A 14,721-nucleotide genomic window follows, 5' to 3' on the forward strand; every position below is an offset into this window, starting at 1 on the left:
GGAATCAAAGAGAAAGAAAACTTGATCAAGCTCAATATAATTAAAATTACTATCTTGCCCTCAGCCCCTCACCATGTCTGCATCAGTTCATAAGCTTCGTACCTCTTTCCACTAACCAAATCTAACCTGTTGTTGATCGACATAACACTTTGTTTTGATTTTGCATATTTTAGGGTTTAATAACCATCTAAGGAATAGGATTAATATGTTTATCTTGTAGCACTTGAATTAATTAAGTAGTGAAAGAAAGTTAGAGGTAATAATTGTCAAATAGTTTGGTATTTGTTAATTTGAAATTCGAAGCTTGTAAATTTAATAAGAACTTGAAATTCAAAGATGGTATTATATTTTTTTGTTGGTAATTCAGACAAAGATGGTATTATCTTTTTCTGTTGGTAGTTTTTGTTTATGTGTAATGAAAACAATTGATGGTTAAAGAATTAATGTTATATGTATGTGTTTGATCATATTATATTATGTGGTATTGAAACACAATTCCGGTAATGAATATAATCATTAAATGGGAAACGGTCTGGTCCGGGTATGTACCCGCCGGAGCATGGTTGGAACCGTGAACCCGTAAAGATTAATCGCCCTAATCAGTTTTTAAACTACATGAACCATAATGTGCAGCAGCAAGTTATGTTATTTTAAGTTCTGATTTAGCAAGTTAAGGTTTTGGAATATTCAACACTCAACAAGGTTGTGGTCTTGTGGTTGTTAATGAATGCAACAGATTGATTATGTCTTGAGGTTGAACATAACGAATATTATCTACTTGAGCAACAACCTGCAAGTGGTATAGTGTAGAAAAATTGCAAACGGGCCAGTCTCATTGCACAGTCCTGGTTAGGGGTGCAAACGAGCTGAGCCGAGCACGAGGTCGACTAGGCTTGCTCGACTCGTGAGTATTTTTTCAATGGATTTCCTAGCCTTAGAAGCTTACGCTTGAGTTATGTGACGATCTCTATAAAAGCGCTTCTGCATCTTTTATGTCATTGTCCATTACTTAAGAGCTTTCGCCAGGTAAGCTCAAGCTCTCGATCACTTGAATATCAATTCTCACATCTTAATGTTGTAAGTTTTTGCAGCTTGTAGATCAATTCGGGGGTGTTATTTTTAAAGATTGCACCATTACTGAGCTATTTGAGTGTTTACCTTCGGTTGAACGTTTTACTACTGGTGGTCATGTTCTTCCGGTAATATTTGTTTATCTATATCATATATAATTACAGAAAACTAAATATCGGTTTCTAATCCTTGTTTTGGCATGTGGTTGAAGCTGCTTGTTAACTCGATTCCAAAAGAGCTTCCGACCTCACTAATCCACCTCAAATACCTTCGGTTCCATGAAATGTGTTTTGTTGACGGCTATAGGTTAACGTTTCTTGCGGTTTTGATCCACCTCACTAATCCACCTCGACGAGCCTAAACGATCTTCCCATACAAGCTCAACTAAACGAGCTCTATTTGAGGATCAGGCTCGGCTCGTTTTGAGCTTTATATCGATCTGGTCTTGAGTACAGCTCGGCTTGTTTGCATCGCTACTTATAGTCGCTTGCACTCTTATTCATCCAAACACTCATGCTTGTTTATCTGCTTACAAAATACATAATCAGCAGATGAGTTTATTAAAAAGAAAAAAGGTTAGCTAGAGTGACCTGCGTACTAATGCTTTGCCCTGTATATCCAGGTCTTGAAATGTGAGTATGCTGTTCGTGGTGAAATCGTTTCTCTGGCTCAGGTTAATAAAATGAATTATGGCTGTTAATAAACCGAATTTAATTAAGATGACTAAAAAGTAGTTAACTTCTTTTTTTATGTTTCTACGTTAATTTTCAGAATTTACAGCAAGATTTGCAAGCAAATCCGGGTTCTCATCCTTTTGAAGAGGTATATGCTTTTTTTCACTTCATTTTGAAAGGTTTAATTTCGCCTTAACTGCTGTCATCTTTTAATATTTTGCAGATACTTTACTGTAACATTGGAAATCCACAATCTCTTGGACAACAACCGATCACTTTCTTTAGAGAGGTTTGCATTCTGCAATACTATTTCTTTACATAAGTTTCTTTTTCTTATTTTTCAGTAATTGTTGCTTACTATCGTGTATGCAATCTTTTAGGTTCTTGCATTATGTGATTATCCTGCCTTATTGGATAAGAGTGAAACACATGGATTGTTTAGGTATCATATATATTTAAACAGGCGTCAATTACGTAATCATTTGTAAATGCTATATGAATTCAAGTATCCTAACATGCATCATTAACCTTAACAGTGCTGATTCCATTGAGCGAGCAAGGCAAATCCTTGATCAAATTCCTGGAAGAGCTACTGGTGCATATAGTCACAGTCAGGTAACACTACTGCCTTATGAATCTTTGAAATATTAAAAAAAAAATCATTCATGATATAGTCTATTAAATGAGCTTATACTTTATAGCAGTACGACTTACATTAGTTATGATTAACATCAGGGTGTTAAGGGACTGCGTGACACCATTGCTGCTGGCATTGCAGTTCGTGATGGTTTCCCCGCTGACCCAAATGATATTTTCTTGACAGATGGTGCAAGTCCAGCGGTAAAGTTCTTGTTTCTAATACAAATTATATTTTGAAACTAGTTTAACATGTCGTATTAGTTACAAATTGTGTTATGTTTCAATACCAGGTCCACATGATGATGCAGTTACTAATAAGATCAGATAATGATGGAATTTTCTGTCCAATTCCTCAATACCCTCTTTATTCTGCTTCAATCGCACTTCATGGTGGCACTCTCGTATGTGTTTTTGTTACCAGTTTAATCGTTTTTGTTATCTGTATCTGAATTTAGATAATCATAATCGAGATATTTTCAGGTTCCTTATTATCTTGATGAAGCAACAGGATGGGGACTTGAGATCTCTGAGCTCAAGAAGCAACTGGAAGCTGCTAGACAAAAGGGTATTACTGTTAGAGCTCTCGTTGTGATTAATCCCGGAAACCCAACAGGCCAGGTAGTTATATACTCATATATTCATTTTCATATCTTGATAGGATTCTTTTTGGTTTTCTGATCATTTATTTTAAATGATATTGATGTAGGTTCTTGCTGAGGAGAACCAACGTGAAATTGTCGAGTTCTGCAAGAAAGAAGGTTTGGTTCTTCTAGCAGACGAGGTAAATAATTTTCACAATTTAGTTAAAAAGCAATGCTTTTAGGAATATCTATGTGAATGTTATATGTTACGTGGATATTATGAAGGTATACCAAGAAAATATCTACGTCCCCGAGAAGCAATTTCACTCGTTCAAGAAAGTGTCGCGTTCTATGGGATATGGTGACAAGGATCTCCCCTTGGTTTCTTTTCAATCAGTGTCTAAAGGTATAGTTTTTTTTCTTTCTGTAAAATTTGACTTCGACTAAAATTAGTCAATTTTCAGGGTATTATGGTGAATGTGGGAAAAGAGGTGGTTACATGGAGGTGACCGGTTTTAGTCACGAGGTTAGGGAACAGATTTACAAGTTGGCGTCTGTGAATCTGTGTTCAAATATTTCTGGTCAAATTCTTGCGAGTCTTGTTATGAGTCCTCCAAAGGTATGCTTGGTGTATAACATGACAAATGCTCAACTCATTATGGTTATAAATTTATAATTCAAATACGCACGTTTTTGCAGGTTGGAGATAAATCATATGAATCCTACTTTGCTGAAAAAGATGGTATCCTACAATCACTGGCAAGGCGTGCAAAGGTCGGTTTAAAATGTTAGAATCATATCTAATCTATCGATCGTTAACTAAATTTGGGTTTTTGTTGTTTTTGAAAAATAGACATTGGAAGATGGATTGAACAAGTTAGAGGGCGTTACTTGCAACAAAGCAGAAGGTGCTATGTATCTGTTCCCGCGTATTCAGTTGCCCAACAAAGCAATAAAAGAGGCTAAATCACTTAAAAAGGCACCGGATGCATATTATGCTGCACGCCTTCTAAACGCCACTGGTGTCGTTGTGGTTCCTGGTTCTGGTTTTGGTCAGGTAAATTTATATACAACTTTCAACTTTTCATATCGGTTAACTTTTACTCTTTGAGTCTTTGTGTTGGTGGTTTAAGTGATGAGTTGTTAACTTATTATACAACAGGTTCCTGGAACTTGGCATTTTAGGTGCACAATATTGCCACAAGAGGAAAAGATTCCAGCCGTGGTTTCACAGTTGACTGAATTCCATCAGAAGTTCATGGGCGAGTTCCGTGATTAAACGGCTTCACAACCTCTTTATTTGGTAAAAATTTTGAAATAAATGGTTAAATACTTTCGTAGCTGCGTCTGGAAAATACTAAATCACCAATATTATTGATGACTAAGATTTTATGTCTGTTATTTCATTTTAAGACTTAAGAGCATATATCTAAAACATTAGCAAGAGAGGAATGTCCATGAAATAAGTTTGCATATCTATTTTATATTCATGTATTATCAAAAAGGATTTTGAAATATACAAAGTTGAACTGCTCTGAAAAACAACTCTGCAGAAATATTTTTGCCTATCTATTTTGTATTCGTGAAATACATGTTTAGTTTGTGTTCATGTGTTATCAAAAATGTTTTGAAATATACAAAGTTGGACTGTTTTCAAATAGAAAACAGATACTTAAATATAATTAAAGTAAAATTTTCAAGACACTTATATGTTTAACAGGCTCCGAGTCGGTAAGTGATAAGTCAGTGTTGAGTAGGACGAAGTGGTGGAGGTGGTGTGTGAGTGGTAGACGGAGAGTTATGAATACATGTGAAGGGACAGAGACACATGGTGATAAAATTTTCATTCAATATTATTTTAAAACTTAATAGGTAAAATAAAAGAGATTTGATGAACTATTCAAAGTGTCATTGTGTTGGCTAATTCAGATATACCTCTTAATGGAATAATTAAAAGGTTACAAAAGAACCCCCAAGTATAGTAGTATTTGGAGGTGCACAAACCGGGTATTTTCAGGACCTGGGTAGAAACCAGTTCGGGGTATGATCAACAAAAGTAAAAGTTAAAACCGGGTCAGATAGGAACCGGTTCAGGGTATAATCGGGTAGTTGACCGGGTTTTTTTCGGGGTTCGGGCACGGTTGGGTCGGGTTTTGACTGGGTATCGGTGGAACCGGTTCCACCGGGTCAGTTTCGGTTTCGGGGAGAATCCCAAAGCCCGGTAGGATAGGGTCGGGTACGGCTCCGGATAGAAACCACCAGGTCAGGTCCGAAACCGGTTTTTGTTTGCACCTCCAGTAATATTGCGACTATTGTCTATTTTTGCAGTATCAGGTTTTTATCTAAAACAAAGAGTAAAAGTTAACCGATATGAAAAGTTGAAAGTTGTATATAAATTTACCTCACCAGAACTAGGAACCACATATATATATATATATATATATATATTTATTAGCCTTCATTTGTATCTATAAGTTTTAATATAATTTTTAGTTGACAGACCTTTTTCTAGTTTTTGTTTAAAGTATATCTTTATTTACATTTTGTTATATTTTTTATAAAAAAATTTATTTAATAAGCCTCAGTTTATAACACGCGGATATATATTAGAACACACAGATAAAAATGAAAATGCATATAGATGAATCTGAATTTTCATACAACTTTATTTATCAAAGGTTATAAAATAGAAACAAAATTATGCATTTTATTAAAAATTATAAAACAAAAACAAAATTAAATATTTGAATAAAAAAAGGTAGTCACGTGCATTTGGTAATCATAAAGTAAAAACAGTACGAGCATATAATAAAATAACAGTAGTTGCTAGTGATTTTACATAGAATCTGACTGCTTATCTTAAAAGTTAAAACACTGATTGGGGATCAGAAGCAATCTTTGAACAGACAAATATATTGGCGTGACACTAAGGCTGAGGGGTGTGGGGGGCGCGAGAGGGGGCGTGAGTGGGGGCGCCATCCAATAATATTGTGACGTGTGGCAGAGAGAGAAACTTGATAAGATGGGTATTGGTAGTGGTGATAGCGCCCCGGGGCATGGTGTGGAGGGGCGCGAGAGGGGGCGCGAGCGGTTTTTTTTTTTTTTTTATAAATGTATTACCCAACGAATCCGGAATTTCTCAAAAACTCAATCGGAATCCGGTCAAAACCTCAACGAATCCGGTCTTCAAAAACTCAATCGGAATCCGGTCAAAACCGGAATTTCTCAACCCGGAATCCGGTCAAAACCATGGCACCTTCACTCTCTCTCCTCCTCCTCACCACCACCGTAACCTCCACCGGAATCCGGTCAAAACCATGGCACCTTCACTCTCTCTCCTCCTCCTCACCACCACCGTAACCTCCACCGGAATCCGGTCAAAACCATGGCACCTTCACTCTCTCTCCTCCTCCTCACCACCACCGTAACCTCCACCACCATCGGCGTCACCTACACTCGGTGGTTGAATTGAAGCTTTTCTGCACGAATATATATATATATATATATATATATATATATATATATATATATATATATATATATATATATATATATATATATATATATATGCTGAAACATTCCCAAGACACCCAGCTTAAACCCCAACGGCTCTATTTTGCATCCCAAGACACCCCTCACGCTCAACCTGTCCCGCGAGCCTCCTGGCGCCAGCCTCGTTTTCCGCTCTCGCGCCCCTCTCGCGCCCCTCTAGCGCCCCGGTGGTGTGGCTCTCGCGCCCCGGGGCGCGAGCGAACTCCCTCTCGCGTCCTGACTAGCGCTCCGCACCCCTCAGCCTAAAGGTTAAATTTAAATAAAAAGCTTAGCTAACATAACAGAAGATCACGTCACATTGAGTAATTAAAATGGTTAGCTTAAACTTTTATATAAACTTCAAATACACGCAAATGTTAATAATTAATGAACCCTTGGATTTAGACTTTTAGACTCTTAGCTACTGATCAAGCAACCGCATGAACCGCGGTGGCCTGAAAACTGAACACTTGGGCGGTGGTTTGTCGTTGTCTTGTTTGATTTAGCCATTGTTTCGGAGTGGTCAAGTTGAGCCGCCGCTCGTAATTCCTCTGCCTTTCGACGAACGATTGTCATCTTTTTCATTAGCTTTTCCTCGTGTTTCGATTTCATCTTTTGAATCTTAACCTGTAACATACTTTAGATGTTAATTGCGGGTTTCGAATCAATTAAAACTAATTTGGTTTTGTTTATATTTTAAGGGGTGTTTGGGATTGCTTGTTTTTAGCAACTTATAATTCATTATTTTATTTTTTTTATAAATACAGTGTTTAGGATTGTTTTTGATGTGAAAAGAAAAGGTTAATGTAACTTATTATAAACCTATAAATGAAATTAATTATTTTTCACCTCTAGCTTTCTTGATTCAGCTTCTGCTTTTGCTTTTTGGAGATTGACCCAAGCTTGAATTTTAGCTTCCTTTATTTGGTACCTGAAAAAAAAGTAACATAATTGTTGGATATACATTCAAAAAAGATTTTAGACAAAAATGCATGTTTCAAAAGTGGCTTTTAACATTTAAGATAAATATTCTATTTCATGGTTTCAAAAACAATAAACAAACCGGATGAGTTGGGTTTATGGTTTAAGGTTTACAGTTTGATTTTATGTTTTTTTAATAAAAATCATAGTTTGTATTATAAAAAAAGTTCAAATGATATAGATGGTTTATGATCATAATACATATACATGACTAGGTACTATAAGAAATTAAAAAATTAAAATTATATGGTTAAACGATGATCTAACATGACCCGTTTCAAGTTTCAAATAGTGAAAAAATATAAACATGAACCTGGGATGTTTGTAGTCGGTTTTGATGAAAATTCTAGGTTGACAGTTAAATATGTTTGAGGGGAACGGTTTAGAGGTTCGGTTTCGACTGTTTTAACCTATTTTTTTTTTTTTTTTTTACTTTTATCAAAAATATTAGTTTGCATTATTAATTTGAAAATAATAAACTAATGATTATAATACATATACATAACTAGATACTTTAAAAATGAAAGTTACATATAAATAATAAAAGTTAACGGTCCGTTCAAACCGACCAACTTGCTTCAGTTTAAACCAGTCAACCCACCCGACACACAAGTCGAACTACAACAACAAATTTACCTCACACACGGTTCCGACATTTCCTTCTCTTCCCAAGCAGAAGGTCTAGGCCCAGTAACATTTTCCACAAACTCATTATTCATCTCAAAATGTCTCAAACTTTTCGATATTTCGGCTTCCTCTTCCTCCATCGAGCTCCAGTTCGAATTAATCGCATCAAACGGTGTCCACGGCTGCAGCTTATTAGCCAAATGACACTCTAACTGATCAGAGTTATTCTGATCCACCATTCCCTGCAGGAATAATAACCGGCTTTCTGGAGTGTTGTGTCGTGGTGGCGATAAGCTTTTAAGTGGCGTTGGGCACCGAGAGGTGGTCGAGCTGCCCACCGGAGTCATTTCGGTCCCAGTGTCTCGGTTTTTTACCTCCTGAACCACTTCTGGTGTGCCCAAACATTTGAATTTTGGGATGTTGGGTTCTATCTCGTTTGTAAATTTATCTGCAGTATGAAACATGTTATGATTTGAGTAATATGAATTTTTAAAATCATGACGATTACAATAAAGTGGCAGGCAAATGGGCAACAAGCTGCATAATGTTTCCATAACAGGACCGGACATTTCGTCTAACTGGATTTAAAAATCAGATTAGCAAAAAAATTATCAAAATGGTTGAAATGCAACGTTTATTTATCTTCCATGAAATTAGCAAAAAAGATATGATAAATTTGTTTGTATATAGAAACTACTCGTGTGTAAGTAAATGAATAAATTTAGAAATATATATAAAATAAAATAAAATATGAACCCTTGATCAAAAAACTTAAAACGATTTAGGTTTGATTTTTTTTTCTAATAATAATTAATAATAAAATATATAATGAAACACCAAGTATGAAAATACTTTATGTTTTGATGTGAAATTACAATCTTAATAAATATAAGAATTTAAATAAATACAGTATGAAAGACAAAGTAGTAAATAAATCGGTAAATATAGGCTTCTTGCTATTTGAACGAGGTATTGAGGTCCTATTTGTTTTGTTACAAAATTTGGCCATTCAAAATATAATAATAATAATAATAATAATAATAATAATAATAAATGAAATTTGAAAATATGAAACAAGTTCAAATGGTAAACAGTCAATGTGATGTAACCAGACCTGTTTCGTACAAACAATTATTTTGCATCAAGTTTTTTGTAACATTTAAAATTTAAAATCATAAGCTAAAATTACACAAATGATAATTATGAGCAACTAAAGTGTAGTTAACCTTTTGGAACAACATCAGAGGAGTCTGAGGCTGAGACACAACCAAAACCACTATCTGAAACACCCTCTAAATGTTTATAATGTTTAATCCCACCACATTGTTTCACCATAAAGTTTGCAGCAGGAGACTCATGACCATTACTAATCAGCCATTTTTCAGCATCATCCCATTTTGAAGGTATATTCTTTCTTGACCCGACTGCAAAGCTGAATCCGGGTCGACCCACTGTAGTCGGACCTCCATCTTTTGTTGTTGTACCCATTGAGGAAGAAGAAGAAGAAGAAGAAGAAAGAATATAATATTTATTTTAGTGAGTTTGAAAGTGAAGTAAAAGAGTACACAAGCTTATGTAGGAAAGATGTGTGAATGGATGGTCCATATTCTAAACAAGTTACTAATTAATACTAGTGGTCAGTCAACAGAATCAAAGATTTACATGTGTGTTTTTTGACTCTTGTGTAGGTGGGGTCTTGATTTTTTAAAATGAGTTGAACAAAATAAGTTAGTGTACGAACATAGAATATAATGTTGCAGCAAGCCAGCAAGGTGTGAAATAGTAAATCACACATTTGTGTGTGACTTCAACTTTGATAAGAGGTAAACTGGTTATTCACTTATTCCATTTGAATTCAACAAAGTGACAAATGAACAAAACAGTGTGTTGAATATTGATATTTCATTATTTTGATACACAAAGCAAAGAGTCGAAAGCTGGTACAAGTTTGACTTATGTTTAATGTCGGACAACACTAAAAATGGTTTGCTATAAATTTTGTATCATGTTTCTCAAAGCCATGTCTAACGCAGCTTTAAAACTTTGTGCGATGACAATGATGATTATATATTATCAAATAAAATACTTTTCTTTTAATCTTGGTAATGTTTGTCATTTATTGATCATCAAAATAAAAGGTTTGTTGTTGTGAACCGCTAATTTTAAATCGAATCTTCTTTTAATAAAACAAACCGGTCTTGAACGTGTGGTTCCAAACCGGTTTGATTTCGGTTCGGATAGTTGGGTCAACCGGTTATGTCAATTAACCGTTTTCTTTTCACCTATGGTTCTCATCATCAACTTTCTAGCTATGTTCCCTCTTTAATATATATATAGTGTTACTATCAAATATAAATTAATTTAGCATGCTAAGCGTATAAATAATTAGAATAATTATTATAAACTCTACAATACTTTAACTATAATAATTATTAAACTTCACTTCATTTTGTATGGTGCAATCAGTGTTAAAAAAAAAACTTTAACTGGGCGTCGATTAATTGCGATTCCTTACTTCATTGATTAATTTTTTGACAAATCGGGCAATTAATCGGTCAATGGTCAAATCAGACCCAAATCATGATTAATCGAACTTAGTCGGCTTTTTCTGATGAGGTTCTGGCCAAAATCGAAGGTTTCCAGTGAGATTCTGCCAAAAAGCAAGGGTTTTCGGCGATATTTCGGCTAAAATCAGCGGTTTCCAACGAGATCCAGTCAAAGTCCTGGCAAAACGTGTTTGCCTATGTATAAAACTGAAAATTTCATATGAAAATGTATGCAATATAAAACTGAAAATTGCATATAAAAATATGTACATGTATATTTTAAACTAAAAAGTTTATAAATTAAAGTTTTATCCAATTGATCTCAATTAATCGTAGTCCTCAATCCCTGACTAACGACCAACAATTTCATAACACTTGGTGTAATTATTTTAGTACAAAACTGTAGAGTATTAATAATTACTCTATATCGAAATAAGTGTGGTGGGGGTCTACCTAACCGGCTAAAGTGGGGTTAAGAGGCAAAAACTCGAAACCGTAGCGGTAACTAATAATAATAGATACTTTTAGGGTCAGGCTAAACGTACTCCCCTCCCTTGCTAACCATACACCCCCCTGACTTTCATTTACCCTTAACATTTATAATTGACATTCTAGTCCCTCTTATTTTATTTTATAATTCTCTCAAAATATCAAATAAAAAACTGATAAGTATTTATTTTTGTTTTACAATTTTTTTATATTTTTGTTATTGATTTTATTATTTTATTTCATTAAGATCTTATTAAAAGTTTGTTTATTTTTTTTACATGTATTAAAAAGTTTTGTATATTTTCTCTAGCTAGTTTTTTATTTTTTTTATAAAATGTATTCAAAACAATTTGATTTTTTTTTGTTAGGTTTATATACATGAGTTAATGTTACTTGAGAAAAGAGCCAAATTTGTTTATTAAGTTGTATGTTATTTAACCTTTTTATTTATAAAAACTAATATGATTTTTTATAAAGAATGTAAACTCTCTTAATTTAAAAAGAACGCTCTTCAAAAAGATTAAAACAAGTATAAAAAAACATTTTTTTAAACAAGAAAAACAATGTTTATTAGATAAGAAAAAAAAACATTTTTCTAAGTAAGAAAAAATATGTTTTTATTAAATGTTTTTAAATATACATAAAAAGATAAATAGAAAAAAAGTTGTTAAATAAAAATAGAATAAAAATGCTTTTTTAAAAATAATAATGATTATAAAAGATATCAAAATGACAAAAAAACAACAAAAATATCTAAATCGTATTAATATAAAACCTAAGAAATGAGGTATGTTTAATAAAAATGGATGGGAGTGGGATACGTTTAACAGCACCCTATTTTTATGTCAAATGTATCATGCCTTATCAGGAATAATCAATCAAATACAACCACATCTTTCCAACATAACAAATAAATTATATCCGGTGAACATTCCCAATAATTTCCTGTGTTAATATGTCTTTTGTTTTCAACCAAAAACAAGAAAGGATTCATTTGTGGATTATCCCAAAGTAAAGTTTGTGCAAATTAAATTATAGAGCCAAACGATACTTTTTAAAAAAATGTTCATCAAAGACAATCCAATAAAGTTATCTTCTTGTTAAATGAAAATGTGTAAGTGTGAAAGGAAATCCAAACCTTTGATGAAATCAAGTTAAGAGTTAAAATTTATTGAGAATTACATATATGCAATTGTTTTTTAACATGTGGACGACCATGGAGTCAAGCACAATCCACTATTCATTCAATGAATTTATGGAATCTCGTTTTGTATGGGCGGGGACATGAGTAACCCCTGATCCCGTTGAACCTCTTCATTACCGGGCTATCGTTCTGCAACAGAGTTGTTGAGGAGTTATTTTACCTCGCTTGGATTTGTATTTTCAATGGGCCAGGGTTTGAGTCCCATGGTCAACATATAGCCCTCGATGAGTAGATTTATATGTGATGTGTTACTTATAACTTATAAGTGGATTTATGTGTGAGTTGTTCTTTAAAAAAAAACAAACTAACTAAGCTAGCCCTCAGTGAATATCTGTTCGATAGCATTTACGTTAATCTCAAGTATCAAATAATCATAATCCCTCTTCAAGTTTAAGTTTTCACGCACATGAGTAAGGTGTTACTTTTTTTAATTAAACGACTAACAAAGAGACTCGAATCGTCAACATACTTTATTGTCCGGAAAAAAAAACTCAAATCCTTTACCTACTAAGAAGAGACATTATTTTAAACACATGAATATCCCTTAGCCAGTTTTCCTTGCGAGTAAAGTATTACTCAATAATCAACATATGACTACTGGGTTTATAACATCTGATTTTACTATTTTACTATCAATCTCTTTTGTATGAAAAGAATTAAACAAACATGCTTAAAGCTTAAGAGAAGCAAGTTCAAATGTTGTTTTTAACATTATGTGAAAAGATGATTGATTTAATAATTATACGTATTAAATGATATAAATTACATAATATTTTAAGAAGAAAACAAACATGTAATAATAATGCTAGGTGAAACAAAGTTGATATGATACATTGATACCCATCTAGTCTGCTATATAATATATAGAAATATCAGCAGGATAATTATTTTTGTGATGAATATATGACTCAAGTGTTCATTAAACTATATATATCAACCTGTCCAAGGCGCGGTCTATAAATGATACCAATATTAAGCTATAATATAAGTTATGAGTTCTATTATAAGTCACATGTTATTTTAATATAAGTTATAACATCTGATTATGTTAGAAACCCGTGTATTACGTGGATAAAAGAAATAATTAAATTAAGTAGTTAGTTATTAAGATTTAAGACCTGTAAAACGATTTTTGAGTTAAAATACTTGTATGTAATTCCAGTCACATCATATCTCAAAAAATCGTTTTACAATCTTTAAATCTTACCTGCTAATTATTTAACTTAATATATTTGGTCTTCAATCAATGGAGTGTAATAATACATAGGTATGTAACCTAGTGACATACAAATAATAATGTGATCAAAATAATATGAATATAGAGGGATTTAAATCTCCGATATATTGAAAGTTTGTTACAAATATGAACAAACGGTACCAGTATTGTACATGTTTATTAGTATCAACTCGGTACCCACTTTTGAGGTTTGTAGTATTGGTATGTACCAATACCTGTATTTTACCTACCGACCTTTTGTCTTCTGTATCGATATCGTACAGTACCGAGCATTTTCGATGTCGGTGTCCATTAATGTTATTTTATACAATTACTACGTTTATAATATAAAACAAAGTTGAGATAGGAATCATTAAAGCACATTGTTTACAAGTGATTGAACCAAAAATCAAATTGGGAAGAAAAAAAAGTTAAATGTTGGGCCCGTAAAAACTTAAACACGCAATGTCCATATGTAGATATATCCTTCAAAGTAGTCCAAAACCTAACATGTTAGTCCAATCTTGGGGTGTTCAAAAAATTTGAATCCGAAATATTTGAAAATACGAATTCGAATTATCTGAAAATTCGGATATCCGAAATTTAAAAGTCAACAATAACGTTAGTGGCCTAGTGCAGGCTTGGCTCTAGGGTCAAGCAAATCAAGCAGCAAATTTAGGCCTCCACATGTTTGAATTACATTATAGGTAAATTATGTGTAATTCATTTTCCATCCCTTGTTTGAGGCTTTGAGTGGCGGTTAGTTTGGTAAAACTAAATGTCGAAATCGAGTTTCAAAAATCGAAGAGTGTCCTTGAACAATTAAGTGGCACTAATGGTGATATTTTCAGTCTCATTTATTTAATCGTGTTAATCGCCTCCAAATTGAATCATCGTCAAAATCATTTGTGTTTATCACCTATTCTCATCGAATATGTTCAATTAGCGTTTCTACATGTAAAATTCTTTGCAAGCTTGTTGTATGTGTTGATAGTATTATGCGTGATTTGTATGATTTTATTTTTGACATGTTTGACTTTGAATCTATTCATGAGTGTTATGAGTTATCGGACATGCTTAAGTAACAAGTTATGATTAGTGATTAGCGACTAACAAGTTCCATCATCTTCCATCAGTTCATTCTTTATTTTCGTACAATTCA

General features: G+C 33.4%; 2 protein-coding genes and 1 long non-coding RNA gene across 3 annotated transcripts; 2 read left to right on the plus strand and 1 right to left on the minus strand.

The window, feature by feature from the left end:
• The first annotated feature begins 912 nt into the window (after nucleotides 1-912).
• LOC143532973 (uncharacterized) lies at nucleotides 913-1,402 on the plus strand. The gene is made up of 3 exons (XR_013135274.1): nucleotides 913-1,026; nucleotides 1,092-1,199; nucleotides 1,283-1,402. It is a non-coding gene; the product is annotated as an uncharacterized LOC143532973 (long non-coding RNA).
• A 279-nt stretch (nucleotides 1,403-1,681) lies between these two features.
• LOC143532946 (alanine aminotransferase 2, mitochondrial-like) lies at nucleotides 1,682-4,375 on the plus strand (the record flags this gene model as incomplete). The annotated part of the gene is made up of 14 exons (XM_077027843.1): nucleotides 1,682-1,744; nucleotides 1,843-1,893; nucleotides 1,969-2,034; nucleotides 2,126-2,187; nucleotides 2,282-2,360; nucleotides 2,481-2,585; nucleotides 2,675-2,785; nucleotides 2,865-3,002; nucleotides 3,091-3,165; nucleotides 3,251-3,371; nucleotides 3,430-3,584; nucleotides 3,665-3,739; nucleotides 3,819-4,022; nucleotides 4,128-4,375. Coding segments are annotated over 14 exons (1,422 nt in total), but the record flags the coding sequence as incomplete, so codon positions are not given.
• Nucleotides 4,376-6,802: 2,427 nt separating this feature from the next.
• Nucleotides 6,803-9,592, minus strand: LOC143532947 (uncharacterized). The gene is made up of 4 exons (XM_077027844.1): nucleotides 9,331-9,592; nucleotides 8,114-8,552; nucleotides 7,346-7,427; nucleotides 6,803-7,123 (listed from the first exon to the last, which is right to left on the minus strand). The coding sequence occupies exons 1-4, from the start codon at nucleotides 9,590-9,592 to the stop codon at nucleotides 6,914-6,916; spliced, it is 993 nt and encodes a 330-aa protein (XP_076883959.1). The 3' UTR covers nucleotides 6,803-6,913.
• Between the last annotated feature and the right edge of the window lie 5,129 nt (nucleotides 9,593-14,721).

Source organism: Bidens hawaiensis, unplaced genomic scaffold (assembly GCF_021521415.1).
Source record: "Bidens hawaiensis isolate Kalapana, Puna unplaced genomic scaffold, B.hawaiensis_p1.1 tig00009570_1, whole genome shotgun sequence".
Lineage (NCBI taxonomy): Eukaryota > Viridiplantae > Streptophyta > Magnoliopsida > Asterales > Asteraceae > Bidens > Bidens hawaiensis.